Source organism: Scyliorhinus torazame, chromosome 10 (assembly GCF_047496885.1).
Source record: "Scyliorhinus torazame isolate Kashiwa2021f chromosome 10, sScyTor2.1, whole genome shotgun sequence".
NCBI lineage: Eukaryota > Metazoa > Chordata > Chondrichthyes > Carcharhiniformes > Scyliorhinidae > Scyliorhinus > Scyliorhinus torazame.
The window spans coordinates 149,023,324-149,047,048 of NC_092716.1; the positions used below are offsets into that span (position 1 = coordinate 149,023,324).

General features: G+C 49.9%; 1 protein-coding gene across 1 annotated transcript in view; it reads right to left on the minus strand.

Annotated features, from left to right (window-relative positions):
• The window catches only part of apip (APAF1 interacting protein), an 85,114-nt gene that overhangs the window by 27,381 nt on the left and 34,008 nt on the right, over nt 1–23,725 (minus strand). Inside the window, exon 2 of the mRNA XM_072518816.1 lies at nt 16,092–16,192. Coding sequence (XP_072374917.1) covers nt 16,092–16,192 — 101 coding nt within the window. The remainder of the gene's footprint in view (nt 1–16,091; nt 16,193–23,725) is intronic.

Here is a 23,725-nt window from a genome sequence, read left to right on the forward strand (position 1 = left end):
TTATTTTATTAACAAAACTATCAGATATTGTTAAACTCTTTAACAGAAACTCTATGCTTCCGTTTAGCATCGCAGAACATGAAACTCTGTGAGACAGAAAATTCTAAGTTGCCAATCTGAACTATTAAGGCAAGGTTCTAAGTCTGGATGTAATGGAAAGTTCATATCTGGTTCAATACCCAACATATCGACCAGCAATCTGACAGCTGGCACCTCCATGCTACAGCCCATTCACCACAACATTTCAGAGACATGAGTGTACTGTTGGCCTTTGAAAAGATCCATCTGGAGTAGTACAATGAGAATGGGCATACCTGAATTTCTCAGCCACAGAGCGCAAAGAAGTATGGTAAACCTTTAAAAATCTCTTTTGAGCCTTAGCTAGAGTACTGAGCCCAATTCTGGGCACCACACTTTAGGAAAGATTTCAAAGCTTGAGATGGTGCAGAGGAGAATTACCAGATATCAAATAAGAAAGACTTCAGTTATGTAGAGAGGAAAAGTAACATTACTCTCCTAGAATAACGAAGGTTAAGGGGAGATTTGATAGAAGTGTTCAGAATTATCAGGGGTTTTGATAGGATAAAGAACAAACTGTTTCCGCCAGCAGGAGGGTTGATAGCAAAGGGGAACAGATTTAAGGTAATGGGTTAAAGAACCTGTGATAAGAAGGTTTTTTTTAACATAGTGAGTTACAATGATCTGGACTAAAAGGGTGGTGGAAGTAGATTCAATAGTAACTTGTAAATGGGTAGGTGCTGGGAGTGAGAAACAATAATTACAGGTCTATGAGGAAAGAACAGGGGAATTAGATAGCTTTTTCCAAAGAGCCATTATCCTCCATTATTGTGCAAGTCTGCATGAATCTTTGTGACTGGCTTTAATAGTTTAAATATGGCCATTTATACATATTTGGTGATATTCATGAAACCCTTTTTAAGATAACAGAAATTAACTCTATTTTACTTTATAAGTATCTACACAGATGTTCTTTGAGATCATCATTCATTACTCTTTATGTTCATTATGCTATGCTGAAACCTCACTAATAGACTCGGCGTTGAAATCATTGAAATGCGTGCAAAGTTGTGGTAATTACCCACTGGGTAACTGATAAAACATGGTGGAAAATGTTAGGGCTGGTGCATTCAGGTGTATGTACAGTTTTAATGGCATGATAAGCCAGAATTACTGCCAAACTGCCTCTCTGGCATTTTACAAGTGTGGAACAGCATTCCTTCGAAATATAATTAATGTTGGAGATGCAAAATAAAACATTCTCCACCTCATTCTCCACCCTTCCCATCCATGATATCCACTGACTCCAGTTTTGCCAAAATTCCTTGATATCACACTTGGTGAAATGCTGCCATGGTGTCACAGTCCCTTCCCCTCTGGAGTTCAGTTCTTTTGTCCATGTTTGGGCCAAAGCTGTAATGAAGCTAAGAGTTGACTGGCCCTGGCAAAACCCAAATTGAGCATCAGTGGGCAGGTTATTGCTGTGTAAGTTTTGTTTGATAGCAATGTTCGCGACACAGGTGAGGAATGTGATGGAAGACTTTCTTGGATGAACGTAGCTCCAACTACATTCGTGAAGCTCAACACCATACAAAACAAAGCAACTCTCTTAATCAGCACCCCATCTACCACCTTAACACTCCATCACTGGCGCACAGTGGTTACAGTGTGCATCATCTACAAACGGTGGGGAAACTTCTGGAAACTATAGTTTGGGACAAAATCAACAGTCACTTAGATAATTAAGGAAAGCTAGCATGGATTAATTAAGGGACAATTGTGTTTAACTAATTTTTTTTTTTTTTTTAAAGAGTACCCAATTATTTCTTTTTCCAATTAGGGACAATTTAGTGTGGCCAATCCACCTACATGCACATCTTTGGGATGTGGGGGTGAAACCCATGCAGACATGGGGAGAACGTGCAAACTCCACACGGAAAGTAACCCAGGGACGGGATTCGAACCCGGGTCCTCGGCGTCGCAGTCTCAGTGCTAACCACTGCGCCACATCTAGCCCGTGTTTAACTACCTTACTGGAGTTTTTTTCAGGAGCCAAAAGGGAAGTTTGATAAGGGCAACAATGTTGATGTGGTGTATTTGGATTTTCAAAAGGCATTTTATACAATGCCAGACATCAGAGTTGTGAGCAAATCTCTAGCTTGTGAAATAAAAGGGAAAGAAGGCACTTGGATAAGAAATGGCAGGAAACAGAGAGCAGTGATAAATAGTTGTTTTCTCAGATTGAAGGAAGGTTTGTAGTGGAGTTCCCCAAGGACCCTTGCTCTTCCTGATGCATATTAATGACTAGATTCTGGTGTTCAGGGCATGATTTCAAAATTTGCAGATGATATGAAGATTGCAAATTTTGTGATGTGGAGATGCTGGCGTTACACTGGGGTGAGCACAGTAAGAAGTCTTTTTTAAAAAACATTTAGTGTACCCAATTATTTTTTCCAATTAAGGGGCAATTTAGCGTGGCCAATCCACCTACCCTGCACATCTTTGGGTTGTGGGGGTGAAACCCACGCAGACACGGGGAGAACGTGCAAACTCCACACGGACAGTGACCCAGGGCCAGGATTCGAACCTGGGTCCTCAGCGCCGTAGGCAGCAATGCTAACCACTGTGCCACCGTGCTGCCCACAGTAAGAAGTCTTACAACACCAGGTTAAAGTCCAAGAGGTTTGTTTCAAATCACTAGCTTTAGGAGCACTGCACCTTCCTCAGCTGAATGAAGAGGTAGGTTCCAGAAACATATATATATAGACAAAGTCAAAGATGCAAGACGATATTTTGAATGCGTGCATTTGCAGGTAATTAAGTCTTTACAGATCCAGAAAGAGGGGTAATCCCAGGTTAACGAGATGTGAATTGTCTCAAGCCAGGACAGTTGGTAGGATTTTGCAAGCTCAGGCCAGATGGTGGGGGGTGAATGTAATGCAACATGAATCCAAGGTCCCGGTTGAGGCCGTACTCATGTGTGCGGAACTTGGCTGTAAGTTTCTGTTCGGCGATTCTGCACTGTCGCGCATCCTGAAGGCTGCCTTGGAGAACGCTTACCCGAAGATTTTGTCAACAGTGATGAGGATAATCTTGAACTTTCAAAGGACATAGACATGTTGGTGGATTGGGGAGACAAGTGGCAGATGCAGTTCAATGCAGAGACGTGTGAGGTGATTCATTTTGGCAGGAAGAAGGCGGAGAGACAGTATAAAATAAAAGGAAAAAGCTAAAAGGAGGTCCAAATGTCCATAAGTCATTGAGGATGGCAGGGCAGGTTAAGAGAGCAGTTAATAAAGCATATGGTATCTCAGGTTTTTAATAGCAGCATTGAGTACAAGAGTAAGAAGGTCATGTTGAACTTGTATAAGATACTAAATAGGCCTCATCTGGAGCACTGTGTCCAGTTCTGGACACCATGCATGAGGAAAAATGCAGAGGCATTGGAGACAGTACAGAGGAGGTTCACAAGAATGATTCCAGGGATAAAAAAGCTATGAGGGCAGATTAGAGATTTTCCTTGGAGAAAAAGCTGAGACTTGATTCAGGTATTCAAGACCCTGAGGGGTATGGACAGGATAAATAGTGAGAGACTATTCCCACCCAAGAGTACATCATTAACTAGAGGGCAGAGGACTTCCGGGTGCAGTTATGCAGAGCTAGGTCGCATATCCGGCAGCTCCCGCTTGGAACGGACTTTTGGGCTCTTTCACAGGGCCCCCACGGTATTTGTTTGACATTTCCCGGTGTGGGAAGAAGGCTGCAGCATTCCCCTGACAGTGTCCCCCAGGAGTGTTGTGTCTTTTGGCTACCAGACCCGGCAGAAACAGTGAAAGATTTGGCTTGAGCTGCAGCAGTAGACGAGGGCCTCTTCCAGCATGCAGGCGGGGGAAGGGCAAGCTTAAAGCTGCAATCTGGCTTGACTCTATCAAAGGTGAATTCTAGCAGCAGAGGGAACAACTGTGAAAAGATCTACCAGGGCCATTGAAGAAGCAGGGACGAGGCTTCTGGTGGCGGCCATGGAGGAGTAGGTCGCGCATTCGGCAGCTCCCGTCTGGAGCCGACTCTCAGACCTTTTTCAGGAGTTTCCATAGACTTTTTGGGGCAGACTGGTGAAGCAAACACTGCCAACTTCTATGAAACGGACCAGAAGTGTAACGGCCAAAGGAGCGGCACTGGAGCAACAGGAGAAGCAAGGGAAAGTAAACAAAATGGCGGCGGCCAGGGACAAAGGGGAGCTGCAGGAATTCATCAAGCGCTGCTTCGAGGAGCAGTGCGAGGAGATGCGCAAAGAGCTGTTGGCGCCTATGCTTTCGGCAATTGAAGAACTCGGGATCACGCAGAAGGCCCACGAAGCTAAGATCCAGGAGGTACAGAAAAGAGTCAGTCAGAACGAGGACGAGCTCGTGGGCCTGGCTGTGATAGTGAGGCAGAACGAGGCGCTATACAAGAGGTGGGCGGGAAGACTCGAAGACCTGGAGAACAGGTCGAGGAGAAAGAATCTGCGAATCCTGGGTCTCCCTGAGGGAGTGGAGGGGGCTGATGCCGGGGCATACGCGAGCACGATGCTCGAGGCGATGATGGGCACGAAGGCCCCTTCGAGGCCGCTGGAGTTGGACGGGGCACATCGGGTGCTGGTGAAGAAGCCCCAGGCAAATGAGCCGCCAAGGGCGATGGTGGTGAGGTTCCACCAGTTCACGGACAGAGAGTGGGTCCTGAGATGGGCCAAGAAGGAGCGGAGCAGTAAGTGGGACAATGCAGAGATCCGAATATACCCGGACTGGAGCACGGAGGTTGCAAAACGGAGAGTGGGTTTCAACCGGGCCAAAGCGGCGTTGTACCAGAAAGAAGTGAAATTCGGAATGTTGCAGCCAGCGCGACTGTGGGTCACATACAAGGGCCAACACTATTACTTCGCAACGCCTGAAGAGGCGTGGACCTTTGTACACGCAGAAAAGTTGGACTCTAACTGAGGGTTTGTGAGGGTGGGGGGGGGATGTTTTGGGGTTTGATGTGTGATGGTTGTTGTATATAGGGGGTCAATCATGCGCAGGAAATGTTACATGAGCTGGGTGACAGAGACAAGGCCGCGACAGGAGCTGCGCCAGAGGGGGCGGAGTGGGCTTTGGAAAGCACGGGGTTTTTTCCCGCGCGCGGGAAGAAAGGCGGGAAGGGGAACGAAGGAATGCATATGGATTGGGAGACTCCCACGCGGGGAGGTCAATGGGATGGCGGGGGGAGCCGGGGTCAGCAGGCGTCAGCTGACTTACGGGAGTGACATGCGGGGAGCAAAAAAGCTAGACAGGGGTCTAGCGGGGGGAGGGGAGGGGGGGAAAAAGGGTTGCTGCTGCACTGGCCGAAAGGGAATGGGACACAGAAGAGGTGGTCGGGACGGGGGTCCCTCCTCTGGGGGACTGGAGGGTGAGGGAGGCGTGGACACGGGACTGGCCCAGAAAAGGAGATGGCTAGTCGGCGAGAGGGGGGGTGAGAGCCGCTCCAATCCGGCTGATAACGTGGAATGTGAGGGGTCTGAATGGGCCGGTGAAGAGGGCTCGAGTGTTCGCGCACTTAAAGGGACTGAAGGCGGATGTGGCCATGCTCCAAGAGACACATCTGAAGGTGGCGGACCAAGTGAGGTTAAGAAAGGGATGGGTAGGACAGGTATTCCACTCGGGACTGGACGCGAAGAATAGAGGGGTGGCAATATTGGTGGGAAAGCGGGTGTCAGACTATTGTAGCGGACAATGGAGGGCGATATGTAATGGTGAGCAGTAGGCTGCAGGGGACGTGGGTGGTGTTGGTAAACGTATACGCTCCGAAATGGGCTGATGCAGGATTCATGAAGTGCATGTTGGGGCGCATTCCGGACCTGGAGATAGGAGGCCTGATAATGGGAGGGGACTTCAATACAGTGTTGGATCCAGCACTGGACCGCTCCAAATCAAGGACTGGAAAGAGGCCGGCGGCGGCCAAGGTACTTAGGAGGTTTATGGATCAGATGGGGGGAGTGGACCCATGGCGGTTTGCAAGGCCGCAGGCCAGGGAACTGGAGCTGGGAGAGAGGGACCAACGCCCGCTGTGGCGGCTGGATGTGGGACTGCTGGCGGACGAGGTGGTGTGTGGGAAGGTGAGGGGGTGTATCGAAAGGTACTTGGAGGCTAATGACAACGGGGAGGTGCGGGTGGGGGTGGTATGGGAGGCGTTGAAGGCGGTGATCAGGGGAGAGCTAATTTCCATTAGGGCTCATAGGGAGAAGACAGAGGGTATGGAAAGCGAGAGGTTAGTGGGAGAGATTTTGAGAGTGGACAGGAGATACGCAGAGGCCCCGGAGGAAAGATTACTTGGGGAAAGACGACGGCTCCAGACGGAGTTTGACCTGTTGACCACAGGGAAGGCGGAGGTACAGTGGAGGAAAGCGCAGGGGGCGACCTACGAGTATGGGGAAAAGGCTAGTCGGATGCTGGCACACCAGCTCCGTAAGAGGATGGCAGCGAGGGAAATAGGGGGAGTCAAAGATGGAAGGGGAGCCACGGTTCGGAGTGCAACGAAAATAAACAAGGTATTCAAGGCCTTTTATGAAGAGCTGTACAGATCCCAGCCCCCAGCGGAGGAAGAGGGGATGAGACGATTCCTAGATCAGCTGAGATTCCCGAGGGTGGAGGAGCAAGAGGTGGCTGGTTTGGGGGCACCAATTGGGTTGGAGGAGCTGAGCAAGGGTTTGGGGAGCATGCAGGAGGGGAAGGCCCCGGGACCGGACGGATTCCCGGTGGAGTTCTACAGGAAGTACGCAGACCTGTTGGCCCCGCTACTGGTGAGGACCTTTAATGAGGCAAGAGAGGAGGGGACCCTGCCCCCGACAATGTCGGAAGCGACAATTTCTTTGATCCTAAAGCGGGACAAGGACCCACTGCAATGTGGATCGTACAGGCCGATCTCGCTCCTCAATGTGGATGCAAAGTTGCTGGCAAAAGTGCTGGCCACGAGGATCGAGGACTGTGTCCCGGGGGTAATCCACGAGGACCAGACGGGATTTGTAAAGGGCAGGCAACTAAACACCAATGTGCGGCGGCTCTTAAACGTAATAATGATGCCATCGGAGGAGGGAGAGGCAGAGATAGTGGCAGCTATGAACGCGGAGAAGGCCTTTGACCGAGTAGAGTGGGAGTACCTCTGGGATGTGCTGCGTAGGTTTGGGTTCGGGGTAGGGTTTATCAATTGGGTTAAGCTCCTTTACAGAGCCCCGATGGCGAGTGTAGTGACGAACCGGCGGAGGTCGGAGTACTTTCGACTGTACCGAGGGACGAGGCAGGGGTGCCCCCTGTCCCCCCCTGTTGTTCGCATTGGCGATCGAACCATTGGCCATGTCATTGAGGGAGTCTAATAAATGGAGGGGGGTGGTCCGAGGGGGAGAAGAGCATCGGGTGTCGCTATATGCGGATGGCCTGTTGCTGTACGTGGCGGATCCAATGGAGGGGATGGTGGAGGTCATGCAGACTCTAAGGGAGTTTGGGGAGTTTTCGGGCTATAAGCTCAATGTAGGGAAGAGTGAGCTCTTTGTATTACAGGCGGGGGACCAAGAAAGAGGGATAGGGGACCTACCGCTGAGGAGGGCCGAGGGGAGCTTTCGGTATCTGGGGATCCAGATAGCCAGGAGTTGGGGGACCCTACATAAACTGAATCTGACGAGGTTGGTGGAGCAAATGGAGGAGGATTTCAAAAGATGGGACATGTTACCGCTCTCGCTGGCGGGTAGAGTGCAGTCTGTCAAAATGGTGGTCCTTCCGAGGTTTCTGTTTGTGTTTCAGTGCCTTCCCATCGTGATCACTAAGGCCTTTTTTAAGAGAGTAGGCAGGAGTATTATGGGGTTTGTGTGGGCGAATAAGACCCCGAGAGTAAGGAGAGGGTTCCTGGAACGCAGTAGGGACCGAGGAGGGTTGGCGCTGCCAAACCTGGGGAGCTACTACTGGGCAGTAAATGTGGCGATGATCCGCAAGTGGGTTATGGAGGGAGAGGGGGCGGCATGGAAGAGGATGGAGATGGCGTCCTGTAAAGGAACGAGCCAGGGGGCGTTGATGACGGCACCGCTGCCGCTCTCGCCGACAAACTATACCACGAGCCCGGTGGTGGCGGCAACGCTAAGGATCTGGGGCCAGTGGAGACGGCACCGGGGTGCAATGGGAGCATCGGTGTGGTCCCCGATCAGGGGTAACCACCGGTTTGTCCCGGGGAAGATGGACGGGGGGTTCCAGAGCTGGCATCGGGCGGGGATTGGAAGAATGGGAGACCTGTTCATCGACGGGACGTTTGCGAGCCTAGGGGCACTGGAGGAGAAGTTCGAGTTACCCCCGGGAAATGCCTTTAGATCTATGCAGGTGAGGGCTTTTGTGAGGCGACAGGTGAGGGAATTCCCGTTGCTCCCAGCACAAGAAGTTCAAGATAGGGCGATCTCGGGTGTATGGGTCGGGGAGGGCAAGGTGTCGGAAATACACCAGGAGTTGAAAGAAGAGGGGGAAGCGCTGGTAGAAGAGTTGAAGGGTAAATGGGAGGAGGAGCTGGGGGAGGAGATCGAGGAAGGTCTGTGGGCTGGTGCCCTAGATAGGGTTAATTCCTCCTCCTCGTGTGCCAGGCTCAGCCTGATACAATCTAAGGTGGTCCACAGAGCGCACTTGACGGGGGCGAGGTTGAGTAGGTTCTTTGGGGTAGAGGACAGATGTGGAAGGTGCTCAAGGAGCCCGGCGAACCATGTCCATATGTTATGGCCATGCCCGGCACTGGAGGGGTTCTGGAGAGGAGTGGCGGGAGCAATATCTCAGGTGGTGAAAGTCCAGGTCAAGCCAAGCTGGGGGCTAGCAATATTTGGAGTAGTGGACGAACCGGGAGTGCAGGAGGCGAAAGAGGCCGGCATTCTGGCCTTTGCGTCCCTAGTAGCCCGGCGAAGGATCTTGCTAATGTGGAAGGAGGCGAAGCCCCCCAGCCTGGAGGCCTGGATAAATGATATGGCTGGGTTCATAAAGTTGGAGAGGATTAAGTTTGCCTTGAGAGGGTCTGTGCAGGGGTTTTACAGGCGGTGGCAACCGTTCCTAGACTACCTCGTGGAGCGTTAGAGGAAGGTTGGTGTCAGCAGCAGCAGCAACCTTGGGGGGGGGGGGGGGGGGGGGGGCGGACGTCCTGAGGGGGGCGGAAAGGGGGGACTGCCTGGGAGGGTGGATGAGCAAGAGATAACATGAAGGGTTGGGGAAACTGGCACGTACGGGTGAGGGCCAGTGTACAAAGCTGTGTAAATATATCATTTTGCCATGTATATATCTTGCTCTGCGCGATTTCTCGTTTTTTTTGGTTACGGGGGTGGGGGGGGGGTTATTGTTTGTAAGGGAGAAAAATTGTGTTAAAAAACTTTAATAAATATTTTTATTTTTTTTAAACTAGAGGGCAGAGATTCAAAACAATTGGCCAAAGGAAGAAAAGTGACACTAGGAAAAATTCTTCTCAACCAGAGGGTGGTTGGAATCTGGTGTACAGGTTACGGGGATAAGGCAGGGGAGTGAGATTAGGTAGAATGCTCTTTCAGAGTCAGTGAAAACTCAGAGGGTCGAATGGCCTCCTTCTGCACCGTTTAAAAAAAAGTACAGTAGCTCACCATATCTCTTTTGACAGCACCTTCCAAACCCATGACATCGACCACCAAGAAGGACAAGAGAAGAAGGTGCAGGGGAAGACCATCACCTACAAGTTTCCCTCCAAGCCACATACCTGTTTATTACAGGGCTAAATCGCTGGCTTTGAAAGCAGACCAAGGCAGGCCAACAACATGGTTCAATTCCCGTAACAGCCTCCCCGAACAGGCGCCGGAATGTGGCGACTAGGGGCTTTTCACAGTAACTTCATTTGAAGCCTACTTGTGACAAAAAGCGATTTTTATTTCATTTAATTTTCATTTCATTTCATTTCATCCTGATTTGGAATTATGTCGCCATCTTTGGGTGAAAATTCTGGAACACCCTTACAAACAGAATTGTAGGTATACTCACACCACATGGACTGCAGTGGTTCTAGAGTGTGGCTCACCACCACCTTCTCAAGGGAAATTAGGGGTGGGCAATCTCACATCTTGTCAATGAGCATGAAAACAAAATTTACACTTTTTTTAAAAATTAAGGGGCAATTTAGTGTGGCCAATCCACCTACCCGCCACATATTTGTGGGTGTGAGACTCACACAGACACAGGGAGAGTGTGCAAACTCCACACAGACAGTGATCTGGGGCCGGGATCGAACCTGTGTCCTTGGCGCTGCGAGGCAGCAGTACTAACCACTGTGCCACCGTGCCACCCTTATGAAAAAAAAAATTGTATAATCAAAATTTGGCATTCATTTTTACTCAGCTATCCCTGCTGCTTATCCTGAAAATACCTTTTGATAGCTAATGTATTGAGATGCAAGGAAATATTCACTTAAGGTTTTATGTGTATTAGAAGCCCTGATGATATGACTGACTTTTAAACCTATTGTATCTGATGAAGCAACAAACACCAGATGGTGCTCAAAGACTGTAACTTCATCACGACAGCCGAACACTACATTCCAAATCATTCTCATTATGCGTCATGGGTGGCCCAACATCGTAGTACAAAGGTTCCTGACAAATCGACAAATACATTAATCCTTTCAATTTATGAATCCTTTCAGTCAATCCATAAGTGGCACAGGGCATAAACAAGCCATGTGGGTCTTTTAGAGGTGCCCGCTATGATCCCCATCACTGGTGCCATGCCAATGAACCCACACTGTTCAGGTTCACACTCGGCATAAATTAGGATCATCAAAAACTTTGCCTAACTGCCCTCAGACAGCAATTCAATTCAAACAGATTTAATATCACCAGCCTATATAGATTGAAGCATTTCAGTCACAACTTTTAAGCTAGTTTCTCCACTGTTTTTTATTCGTTAACATTTTGAAATTCAGGTGGGCAAGAGGTTTATTTATTTATTTAAAATATTTTTATTAAGGCATTTATATAAGCAGTAAATACAAAACAAGAGCAAGAACAAACAGGAACATCATAATAAATAACTAGCTAATCAACACCCAAACCGCCCTATCCTTCCCCTCCTCCATCCAGCCTTCCCCATTTTAACCCCTTTAGCCCCTCCCTTTCCTCAATCCTCCTTGAAGAATGGCTTCCACTTCCGGGCAAACCCACTGATCAATCCTCTCAAGACGAACTTGATTTTTTCCAACCGAAGGAACTCTGCCAGGTCACTCATCCACAACCCCAGTTTCGGTGGCTCCGAGACCTGCCATCCGAGCAAAATCAGTCACCGGGCTATCAGGGAGGCAAAGACCAGGACAACGGCCTCTCTCTCCCCCTGGACTCCCGGGTCTTCCGACACTCCAAATATCGCCACTTCTGGTCTCGGGGCCACCTTCACCCTCAACACCTCGGAAATTACGTCTGCGAACCCCTGCCAGAATCTCTTTAGCTTCGGACACACCCAAAACATGTGAACATGGTTTGCGGGCCTCCCCACACACCGCCCACACCTGTCCTCTACTCCTTAAAAAAACCTACTCATCCTGGCCACCGTCATGTATGCCTTATGACTACCTTGAACTGGATAAGGCTAAGCCACACACACAACGAGGACGCATTCACCCTCCTCAGGGCCTCCACCAACATCCCAGCCTCCATTCTTGATACCCCAACAGTTCCTCCTCCCATTTCCGTTTGACTTCTCCTTTCGGGCTCCCTCCCAGTCCATTAGCTTCTTATAAATCTCGGACACCGTACCCTCTCCCACTCCTTCCCTTGATGGCATCTTATCCTGCAAACCCAAGGGCTGCAAACCGGGAAAGGACGGTATCGGCTTTCTCACAAAATCCTGAACCTGTAAGTATCTAAAACCATTTCCCCTGGCAGCTCTTATTCCTTCCCCAGGTCCTCTGAGCTTGCAAAGATGCCCCCCCCCCCCACAAACAGGTCCCCAAACCGCTCGATCCCTGCCTGTCAAGGGGCAATTTAGTATGGCCAATCCACCCCGAAACCTCGGGTCCAGCCCCCCCTTTCTGTGTAAACCTGTGATTGTCGCAAATCCTGCCCACACAGAGGCACCTTCTAACCTCAGATGCTGCCGCCACTGCCCCCATACCCTCAGGGCTGCCACCACCACTGGGCTCATGGAGTACCTGGCCGGCGAGAATGGCAGCGGTGCCGTCTCAACAGTCTCCTCAACTCATTGCCCTACGAGAGGCTGCCCCCCTCTGCCGCCAAGCCGACCCCTCCTCCATTACCCACTTCCTGACCATGGCTATATTAGCTGCCCACTATGCAATATTAGCTGGCAATATTTTATGAAGTAGCACTAACAGATTTTATGTGCAAATTAGGGTTTACGACAGTGAAGGTAAAAGAGCACAAAGAAAAGAATGGCATCAAAAAGTAGAAAGCAGGAGGTATGGTTAAATAGATACATGATGATTCACGCTTACTTTTTCAGCCCCCAGCCCGTGTCACGTGATCCTCCAGGCCCACCCTTGGATGCCCACTGTTATCAGTCCATTTCTGCGCCACAGCAGCCACACCTTTGCCAGCAGCCCCCACCCATCTCCCGTAAACAAAACCGCAACCCCAATCCCCTCTTCTACGCTAACCAGCTGGCCACACTCCACTGTGCTCCCATTAGCTAGCCCACCCAGCTAGCCTGGCAGCTAGTCCAAGGCTACTAAGCCTCCTACCCTCCACTAATTCCCTTCCCCACACCACCCATATTTCCACGGAACAAACAACAATGAAACCAAAAAAAGGTACATTCACCCTCGACGCTCCCCAAGCATCCTGCCACCTAACCCAACAAAATATCCCAAAGAAGAAAAGGGGCGAGATTCTCCGACCCCCGCCGGGTCGGAGAATTGCCGGGGGCTGGCGTGAATCCCGCCCCCGCCGGTTGCCGAAGTCTCCGGCACTGGAGATTCGGCGGGGGCGGGAATCGCTCCGCGCCGGTTGGCGGGCCCTCCCGCGCGATTCTCCGGCCCGGATGGGCCGAAGTCCCGCCGCTAAAATGCCTGCCCCGCCGGCGTAAATTAAACCACCTACCTTACTGGCGGGACAAGGCGGCGCGGGCGGGCTCCGGGGTCCTGGGGGGGGGGCGCGGGGCAATCTGGCCCCGGGGGGTGCCCCCACGGTGGCCTGGCCCGCGATCGGGGCCCACCGATCCGCGGGCGGGCCTGTGCCGTGGGGGCACTCTTTCCCTTCCGCCTCCGCCACGGTCTCCACCATGGCGGAGGCAGAAGAGACTCCCTCCACTGCGCATGCGTGGGAAGCTGACAGCGGCCGCTGACGCTCTCGCGCATGCGCCGCCCGGAGATGTCATTTCCGCGCCAGCTGGCAGGACACCAAAGGCCTTTTCCGCCAGCTGGCGGGGCGGAAATTTGTCTGGCGCCGACCTAGCCTCTCAAGGTTGGAGCTCGGCCCCCAAAGATGCGGAGCATTCCGCACCTTTGGGGCGGCGCGATGCCCGTCTGATTTGCGCCAGTTGCTGGACATCGCGCCGTTTCCGGAGAATTTCGCCCAAGATCTCCAACAACTATTAACTGAAAAGACAGAAAAAAACAATTCTCCTCACACCTCCTCCACAGTTCAGTGTCCTTCTTCTCCTGCCAGTCCATTGTCTCTTAAAGATTCCATCAATTCCTCTGGTGTTCCGAAATAGTGTTCTCGGCTGTTGAATGTCGCCCAGGGGCGGGCCAGGTACAACATCCCAAACTTCACCCCTTTCTTGGGTAGCCTTCATCCGATTGAACCCGGCTCTCCTCTTCGCCATGTCTGCGCCCAGGTCCTTGTACACTCGAAGCCCGTTCCCATCCTCCCAGTGTGCCTCGCCCATCTCAAAATCTTTTCCTTATCCAGGAATCAGTGAAGACGCGCCACCATTGCCCTCGGCAGCTCGTTCGCCTGTGACATTCTCATCAGCGCCCTGTGCATTCGGTCAATCTCCAGGGGCCAGTCAAAGGCCCCCTTCCCCCATCAACTTCTCCAGCTTCTTGGCTACATATGTGCCAACATCCGCTCCCTCGATGCCTTCAAGCATCCCCACGATTTGTAAATTCTGAATTGGGAGCGATTCTCCAGATCGTCCACCTTCTCCTTTAACCGCTTCTGAGTCTCTCGCATCACACCTATTTTGCCTGCCAACAAGGCAATCTGCTCCTCTTGCTCCCCCACCGTCTCCTCCGCCTTCTGAATAGCCTGGCCCTCGGACTCCAGCCTCTGATCCATGCGGTCAATTCCCGCTTTTAATGGTTCCACTGCCTTGGCTAGGTCCTCCTGGGCTTCTCTCCTCTGCTGGCTGAACATCTCGTTCAAGAAGTCCACCAGTTGCTCCATCGACCATTGGGCAGGCAGGACAGGCCCTTTACCTTCAGCCATCTTGGCCTGTGATCCGCAAAGATTCTCTTGCTCCAAGTGCTCCCTTCTTTTCGTCCCCCTTCTGTCCATGGATCCATCCACACCAGTGGAGTTTAGCTTTCTCTAGTCACGTTTGCACCATTTTTCAGCAAAACATCTAACCTACAAGCGGGGAAAAGGTCTGAAAAAACCACTTCGAGCGGGAGATGCCAAATGTGCGACCACTCACTCCATGGCCGCCACCGGAAGTCGACAAAAAGGTCTAAAGAAGATTCAACCCGTGAACACTTCCAAGCAACAGATTTTCAGAACATTTTTCAGAACGTCTCATCCGCGTCTTTTTCAAGTCATGAGAGTAGTTGAAATGATAAGATTGAAAATAAGCAAGGGACTTGAGGGCACAAGTACAAATTAATTAGCCTGAACAAAAGGTAGAGGTTAATCAGGCTCAGCATATGTGAAAGATTAGGTGATTTAGGTCAAATTACATCTTTGATGGGATTATGCTGCATTTATGTCTGTTAAAAAGAGATATTTGAGATTAAATTCACTAATTGATTTTTTTCGAGGGAGGGGCAAGAGAAGTATTTTTCATTGAAAGATTAACAGGTGAGGTCGACAAAGATGAGGCTGACTATGCTCTTGTGGCACATACTCTGGGGGACATTCAACTGATTGTTGATTGCTTTGCCTGAACTCTCAGAATGCTTTGGCCTGAGGTCTGAAGTCAACACACCCCTGGCCATGTACTCCAAGACCCCACAGTCACCATCAACAACATACCCCTCCATTCAATACAGAGGTTTTACTATCTTGGGAACATTCTCTTCAATGATGCTACAGTGGATGACTAAATTAACCATCTCCTGGCAAAAGTGTTTGTCAGGGTCATTCAGAGACTTTGGAAAGAGCATGGAATTGGTCTCAGAACAGTCTGCCAGGCAGTGGTTCTCACATCACTTCTTTATGGGTGTGAGACTTGGACAGTCCATTAGCATCACATTAAACAATGAGAAACATGCCATCTTTGAGATACATTTACAACATCAGGTGGCAGGACAAAATACCCAACATTAAGGTTTCTGCAAAGTGCTCCATACCTGGCATCGATAGCATGTTTATCAGAGGTCAGCTTGGCTGGGTTGGTAATGTGGTTTGCATGGAGGATTCCCACAAACCAAAGGCATTCGGTCAAGACAGCAACAAAGCCGTTAGAACATGTGTCTGTGATGACACAAATGCTGGCAATTATTGCCAACTAAAACCTAGTCAAAGCAAAGTTGTCTATGACATATTTAGAGGCAGGCTGTCTTCCCAGGAAGCTGACAGCTACTTCTCAGAAGAAGTTTTATATTTGTCTCCCTTTCCATTTGGAAACAAGCAAAATTTATCTTTCGAAGCGGATGTTAACAAAAACCAGGTTACATTCATAACAGCTGACCTAAAATGAATCTGAAAATATATAAAACAGAAATGTTTCAGTGTGAAGAACGATTAGCATTCTTCTGCCATAGTAATGAAACACAAGTGAAGAACTAAAATCCTCAATCTCATGGAATCTGTCATGAGGGGGAATACTTTTCATGAACTGCCTTTCAATGATGTGCATAGCAAGAATTGTACAGAAACTTGCAGAGTTTCTCTGGACATTCTCTTCCTTCAAACTCACCCATACTTCAGGCTGATGCCTCCACCAGTCCCGGTGACCCAGCCCAAATGATAGAACTGCTTGCAGAGCTCTGGAATCAGCTTCCGTGGATGTTCCTTTTCCTGAAGAAACAATTGAAGATTTGTTTAGCTTCTGGAATTATCTAGTTCAAAGGATGTATGTACGGTGGAAAAGGGAACTTAGGTGAAAGAAGCTGCATGAATATTTATTCATGAATACTTGAGGGTGGCATGGTAGCACAGTGGTTAGGACTGTTGCTACATAGCGTCAGGGACACGGGTTCGATTCCCAGCTTGGGTCCCTGTCTGTGCGGAGTCTGCATGTTCTCCCTGTGTCTGCGTGGGTTTCCTCCAGGTACTCCGGTTTCCTCCCACAAGTCCTGAAAGACGTGCTGTTCGGTGAATTGGACATTAGAATTCTCTCTCCGTTTACCCGGTTAGGCGCTGGAATGGGGCGACTAGGGGATTTTCACAGTAGCTTCATCGCAGTGTTAATGTAAGCCTTCTTGTGAGACTAATAATAAAGATTAGATGTGTATTTGTGAGTGCTATAAAATTGGTAAGTAATAATAATAATCGCTTATTGTCACAAGTAGGCTTCAGTGAAGTTACTGTGAAAACCCACATTCCGGCGCTTGTTCGGGGAGGCCAGGACGGGAATTGAACCCGCGCTGCTGCCTTGTTCTGCATTACAATCAGGCTGTTTAGCCCACTGTGCTAAACCAGCCCCTAAAAGGAAGACACGTAGTCAGTAGGATGTCAAGTATGTCAAGTGCGGGGGTGGCGATCTTGGTGGGAAAGAGGGTGTAGTTCGAGGCGTCGAGCATTGTGACAGACAATGGCGGCAGGTACGTAATGGTAAGTGGTAAGCTGCAAGGGGAGAGGGTGGTGCTGGTCAATGTGTATGCCCCGAACTGGGACGATGCGGGTTTTATGCGGCGCATTGTTGGGTCGGATCCCGGACTTGGAAGTGGGGGGCTTGATAATGCGGGGGTGGGGGGGGGGTGGGGAGACTTTAACACGGTGTTGGATCCGGCACTGGATCGCTCCAGATCTAGGACGAGTGGGAAGCCGGCGGCGGCTCAGGTACTGAGGGGGTTTATGGACCAGATGGAAGGGGTGGACCCTTGGAGATTTGCAAGGCCGGGGGCTCGGGAATTTTCATTCTTCTCGCATGTCCATAAGGCTTACTCTCGGATCGACTTCTTTATTAGGAGTAGGGCGCTGATAGCGAGAGTAGAGGATACCGAGTACTCGGCGATAGCCATTTCGGATCACGCCCCGCATTGGGTAGACCTAGAGCTGGGGGAGGAGAGGGACCAGCGCCCGTTGTGGCGCTTGGAGGTGGGGCTGTTGGCAGACGAGGAGGTGAGTGAGCAGGTCCGAGGAAGCATAGAGAGATACCTGGGGACCAATGATAACGGGGAGGTCCGAGTGGGGATGGTATGGGAGGCGCTGAAGGCGGTGGTTAGGGGAGAGCTGATTTCCATTAGGGCCCCCGAGGAGAGGAGAGAGCAGAGGGAGAGGGAGAGGCTGGTGGGGGAGATGGTGAGGGTAGACAGGAGGTATGCGGAGGTGCCGGAGGAGGGACTGCTGAGGAAGAGGCGTAGCCTCCAGGCCGAGTTCGACCTGTTGACCACCAGGAAGGCGGAGCTGCAGTGGAGGAATGCCCAGGGGGCGATTTATGAGTTTGGGGAAAAGGCAAGCCGGATGCTGGCGCATCAGCTTTGGAAGCGGGACGCAGCTAGGGAGATTGGGGGATTTAAGGACAGGGGAGGGAGTGTGGTACGGAGTGGGGTTGACATCAATGGGGTCTTCAGGGACTTTTATGAGGAATTGTATCGGTCCGAGCCCCCACGGGAGGAGGGAGGGATGGGCCGCTTTCTGGACCAAGTGAGGTTTCCGAAGGTGGAGGAGGGACTGGTAGCGGGATTGGGGGCCCCGTTTGGGCTGGAGGAGTTGGCCAAAGGGATAGGGAGCATGCAGGCAGGGAAGGCACCGGGGCCGGATGGTTTCCCGATCGAATTCTACAAGAAATATGTGGACCTGTTGGGCCCGTTGCTAGTTAGGACCTTCAATGAGGCAAGGGAGGGGGGGGGGGGTGCTTTGCCCCGGACGATGTCCCGGGCACTGATCTCCTTGATCCTGAAGCGGGACAAGGATCCCCTGCAGTGTGGGTCTTACAGGCCGATTTTGTTGCTAAATGTAGACGCCAAGGTGCTGGCGAAGGTCTTAGCCACGAGAATTGAGGATTGTGTGCCGCAGGTGATCCACGAAGACCAGATGGGGTTCGTGAAGGGGAGGCAGTTGAACACGAATGTGCGGAGGCTCCTGAACGTTATTATGATGCCGGCGAGGGAGGGGGAGGCGGAGATAGTGGTCACGATGGACGCTGAGAAGGCCTTCGATAGGATAGAGTGGGGGTACTTGTGGGAGGTGCTGAAGAGGTTCGGGTTTGGGGAGGGGTTTGTCAGGTGGGTTAAGTTGTTGTACGATGTCCTGATGGCGAGTGTGGCCACGAACAAGAGGAGGTCTGAGTACTTTTGGTTGCATTGAGGGACGAGGCAGGGGTGTCCCCCCTGCTCTTCGTGCTGGTGATTGAACCCCTGGCTATGGCACTGAGGGAATCGAGGAACTGGAGGGGGTTGGTGCGGGGCGGGGAGGAGCATAGGGTGTCACTCTATGCGGACGATTTGTTGCTGTATGTGGCGGACCCGGTGGGGGGGAATGCCGGAGGTAATGAGGATCCTCAGGGAGTTCGGGGATTTCTCAGGGTACAAGCTCAACATGGGGAAGAGCAAGTTGTTTGTGGTTCACCCAGAGGACCAGGAGAGGAGTATTGGCGAGCTCCCACTAAAAAGGGCGGAGAGGAACTTCAGGTACTTGGGGGTCCAGGTGGCCAGGAGCTGGGGGGCACTGCATAGACTTAATTTCACGAGACTGGTGGAGCAAATGGAGGAGGAATTCAAGAGGTGGGACGCGCTGCCGCTGTCCCTGGCGGGTAGGGTGCAGTCAGTTAAGATGACAGTGCTCCCAAGGTTTCTGTTTTTGTTCCAGTGCCTACCCATGTTTATCACGAAGGCCTTCTTAGGCGGGTCAACAGGAGCATAACGGGGTTTGTGTGGGTGAGAATGGTGTTCCTGGAGCGGAGTAGCGATGGGGGGGGGGGGGGGTGTCACCCTTGGGTCACACATATGTTCTGGGCATGCCCAGCGCTGGAAGAATTTTCGAAGTGCGTAGCGAGGACGGTGTCGGGGGTGGTAGGATCCAGGTTCTACTTTATTTTTGTTTATTTACCCTGGGGGATCTGAGGGGGTGTATATACTTGCTTTGTTTGCTTTGTGTTAACTCGGGGTGTTAATTTATTATTTATGTATAGGGGGGAGGGGGGCACGGGGGTTGTTTCACTTTGTTTTGTATTTAATTCTATTGGGTTTCTTTTTTATTCTGTTGTTGATATTTTGTGAAAACCCTAATAACATTTTTTTTTAAAAGTATGTCAAGTGCTTCATTTTTGGGCATCACCATCTCCTGTGATGCCTCCAGATAGCACCTCAACAGGATTTTCTATTTTTAAGTGAGCAGCCATAAGCTGTCATGGGGCCAATCTGACAGTAACTCCACTTCTGCCATCAGATGGAGCATTAGAGCTGCATTTCCCAAACCTAACCCAGGATTACACTGGTTCAAAGGTTCCACAGTCACAGTATGCAACAAATTCTACCGCCTCCGTGCCTGATATTGACGATAGGCTTAAAGATTTATTGAATATTTAACTTTTATATATGACAACTTTCCTTACCACAGAATCCTTTTGCTATGATCAGCTTTCCTGAACTGGCCTGACGCACATATGATTAAGGTTTCCTAATGACTTTCCAATTGATTTTAAAACTTTTCTGCTTCAATTCACTTTAAACACAAACAGATTTCAATACATTTCAAATGCTTAATACTTTACACTAGCTTCCATCTACCCCTCATCAAGGGCGGCATGGTGGCACAATGGTTAGCACTATTGCTTCACACCGTACCGGGGTTCGATTCCCAGTTTGGATCACTGTCTGTGCTGGAGTCTGCACATTCTCCCAGTGTCTGCGTGGGTTTCCTCCGGGTGCTCCGGTTTCCTCCCACAAGTCCTGAAAGACGTGCTTGTTCGTTAAATTGGATATTCTGAATTCTCCCTCAGTGTACCCAAACAGTGTGGCGACTGGGGGCTTTTCACAGTAACTTCATTGCAGTGTTAATGTAAGCCTACTTGTGATACTAATAAAGATTATTGTTATACTGCTTTTCAATATGTTTTAAAAATAGTTTACTTTTAACAATTTCTTCATACAAACATGCAAATTAGGAGGAGTAGGCCACTCGGCCCCTCAAGCCTGCTCTGCCATTCAATAAGGTCATGGCTAATCTGATTGTAACCTCAATCCCACATTTCTGTTTACGCCCAATAACCTTTCACCCACTTGCTAATCAAGAATTTATCCAGCTCTGCCTTAAAAATATTCAAAGACTCTGTTTCCACTGCCTTTTGAGGAAGAGAGTTCCAAAGATTCACGACTATCTGTGAAAAAATTCTCCTCATCACTGTTATAAATGAGCCACCTCTTATTTTTAAACAGTGACCCCCTAGTTCTAGATTCTCCAGCAAGAGGAAACATCCTCCCCCTGTCAAGATCCCTCAGGATCTAATAGCCGGGATTCTCTGAGCCTCCGCGCCGAAATGGCGCTCGGCACGGGGGCGGCGAATGGGGCCTCAGACCCACGATCGGGTTCAACGCCGGGACGCAATTCTCCAGCGATCGGTTCACGTATGGTTCCACCCGGTGGGAGCTCGGTGTCATGGCTGCGGTGGCCGTCCTGGTGGGGGGGGGGGAAGGGGGAAATCAGTCTCCGGGGGGGTCTCCACAGAGGCCAGGCCCGCGATTGGGGGCCACTGATTGGCGGGTGCGCGCGATCTGGGGGGGGGGCTACCTTCTTCCACGCCGGCCCGCTGTGTGGCTCCACCATGTTGCGTGGCGCTGAGGTGCAAGCGACCGCTGCGCACATGCGTGGACACACGGCCGGCCGCCGCACTTGCACGCGGACCCGTGGCAAGCAGTGCAGGGCCATGAACGGCAGCTGGAGCAGCGCGGGGCACTCCGGCGCCGTGCTGACCACCTGTGGGCTGCAGAATCGCTGGGCCAAGAGGCCCGTTGACACCGGCGTGAAACACTCCTGTGTTTACGCCGGCGTCAACACTCAGCCGCGTTTTTAGAGAATCCCGACCCATATGTTTCAGTCAAGTTGCCTTTTACTCTTCTAAACTCTAGTGGATACAAGCCTCGCCTGTCCAACCTTTCCTCATAAGAAAACCAGCCTATTCCAGGTATTACTCTTGCAAACCTTCTCTGAATTGCTTCCAATGCATTAATATATTTTCTTAAATAAGGGGACCAATTCTGTACGCGACACTGCAGATGTGATCTTACCAGTGACCTGTACAACTGAAGCACTGCCTGCCTACGATTCCTTCAATTCCCTTTACAATAAACATTTTATTAGCTTTCCTAATTACTTGTTGCAGCTGTATACTAACCTTCAGGTCTATCAGATTACGCATTTCATATTTTACTATCTTACATTTATCATTTTTAGATTTAACTCCATTGAACTTTATTAATGATTTTTATCTGATTCTCTGAATTGAAATTTCAACTTTTCATTTTGTGTAAATGGCATCTTTGATATAGTTATACCATTTTAGAATGTTGCTAATTATGAATTAAATTAGTGCATTATAATAACAAGGATAATGTCATGAGTGAATAATGCTACAATACTATTGAACAGGAAACAATCCAAGTAGACTGGATCACCATTAACAGCTCCACCAGGCCATCAGCTACACGAATGGTAAGTCTTGTTCAGTAGATTGGGCCACTATGAACAGCAGGGAAGGTATTGAAACCTCGTGAGGCACACAGTAAGGCTGAGGAAATGGAGGTTCTGTCAAAGTTCTTTCTTCAGGATTCCATTTTTATTTTGTCCCTCCTTTTCCCATTCGGCAGCTTGACAAATTAACGATCCGCCTGGCAGCTGGGTGTGAAATCCAACGGTTGTAGGCTGGAGACCAGCAATCTTGGGGGTCCAATTGGTTGAGCGGGGGATAACATTGAGACCCAGGTCAGTCAGTAAAGGAGGAGGAAGGCTGAAAGAGTATGAAAGACTGCAGATTAACTGTGAAGAAGAAATAACAGGAAGTGCGCTGTTGACAGGACATTTAGTCAAATAAATCTAATGCTCAAGAACTAGTTAAGCAAGTCGCTCCAAACTGATTTGTCCTTTTTATTCATACATGGGATATGGGCATCGCTACTTAAGTCAGCATTTATTGTCCATCCCTAATTGTCCTTCAGAAGATGATGGTGAGTCACTTTCTTGAAACGCTGCATCCATGAGGTGTAGGTACACCCACTGTGCTGTTAGGGAGGGAATTCCAGGATTCTGATCCAGTGAAGGAATGGCGATATATTTCCAAGTAAGAATGATGCGTGGTTTGGACGGCAACCTGCAGTGTTGGTGTTCCCATGTGCTTACTACACTTCTTCTTTTAGGTGGTCGAGTGTGCTTTGAAGTTGCTGTTGAAGGAGCACTGGCAAGATGCTGCAGTGTATCTTGTAGATGGTCCTCACTATAGCTACTGTGCACATGTGGGGGAAGGAATGAATGTTTAGGTTAGTGGATAGGGAGCCACTTAAGCGGGCAGCTTTGTCCTAAATAGCATAGGATTTCTTGAGTGTTGCAGGTGATACACTAATCCAAGCAAATTACACTAATCCGAGCAAGTGCAGAGTATTCCATATCAATCCACGAGCGGCTTTGCAAAATCGAGAGCTGAGTTACTCTCTGCAGAATTCCCAGCCTCTGACTTGCTCTTGTAACTACAGAATTTATATAGCTGCTCCAATCTCCTTTCTGGTCAATGGTAACCCCTGAATGTTGATAGCATGGCATCCACTAATGGCAATGCTGGTGAATGTCAAGGGAGGTAGTTAAACTCTCTCACGTTAGAGATGGCCATTGTCTGGTACTTGACTGCCACTAACTGCTTTCAGCCAAGGCTGGATTATTGTCCAGATCTTGCAGTGTGTGGGCAGACTGCTTCGTTAGCGGAGGAACTGTGATTGGTACTGAACACTGTGCAATTATCAGCAAACAGCCCCACATTTGACCATGCGATGATGCGGCTGAAGATGGTTGGGCCTAGGGCACTATCCTGTGGGTTCCTGCAATAACACCCTGGGGCTGAGATGATTTGCCTCCTTGTTTTCAAATACTTCCATGGCCTTGCCATTCTAAACTGTGTAACCTTCTCCAACCTGGTAGATCTCCTGATGTCGGCACTTTTGGCCTTGTGCGTCACTGATTTAATGGCTGTGCCCTCAGCTGCCTGTGCTCCAAGATCTCAAATTCCCACGCTAAATCTTTCTTCTTTAAAGTCATGCCTTAAAGTCTACCTGTGTAACCATTTTTCCTTATGTGGCTCAGTGTTATAATTTGTTTACTCACACTCCGCCTTCATTGCATTAAAGGCATCATATAAATGCAGATTGTTGCAGTAGTACTTTTATAAATTAGTCTCCATATTTA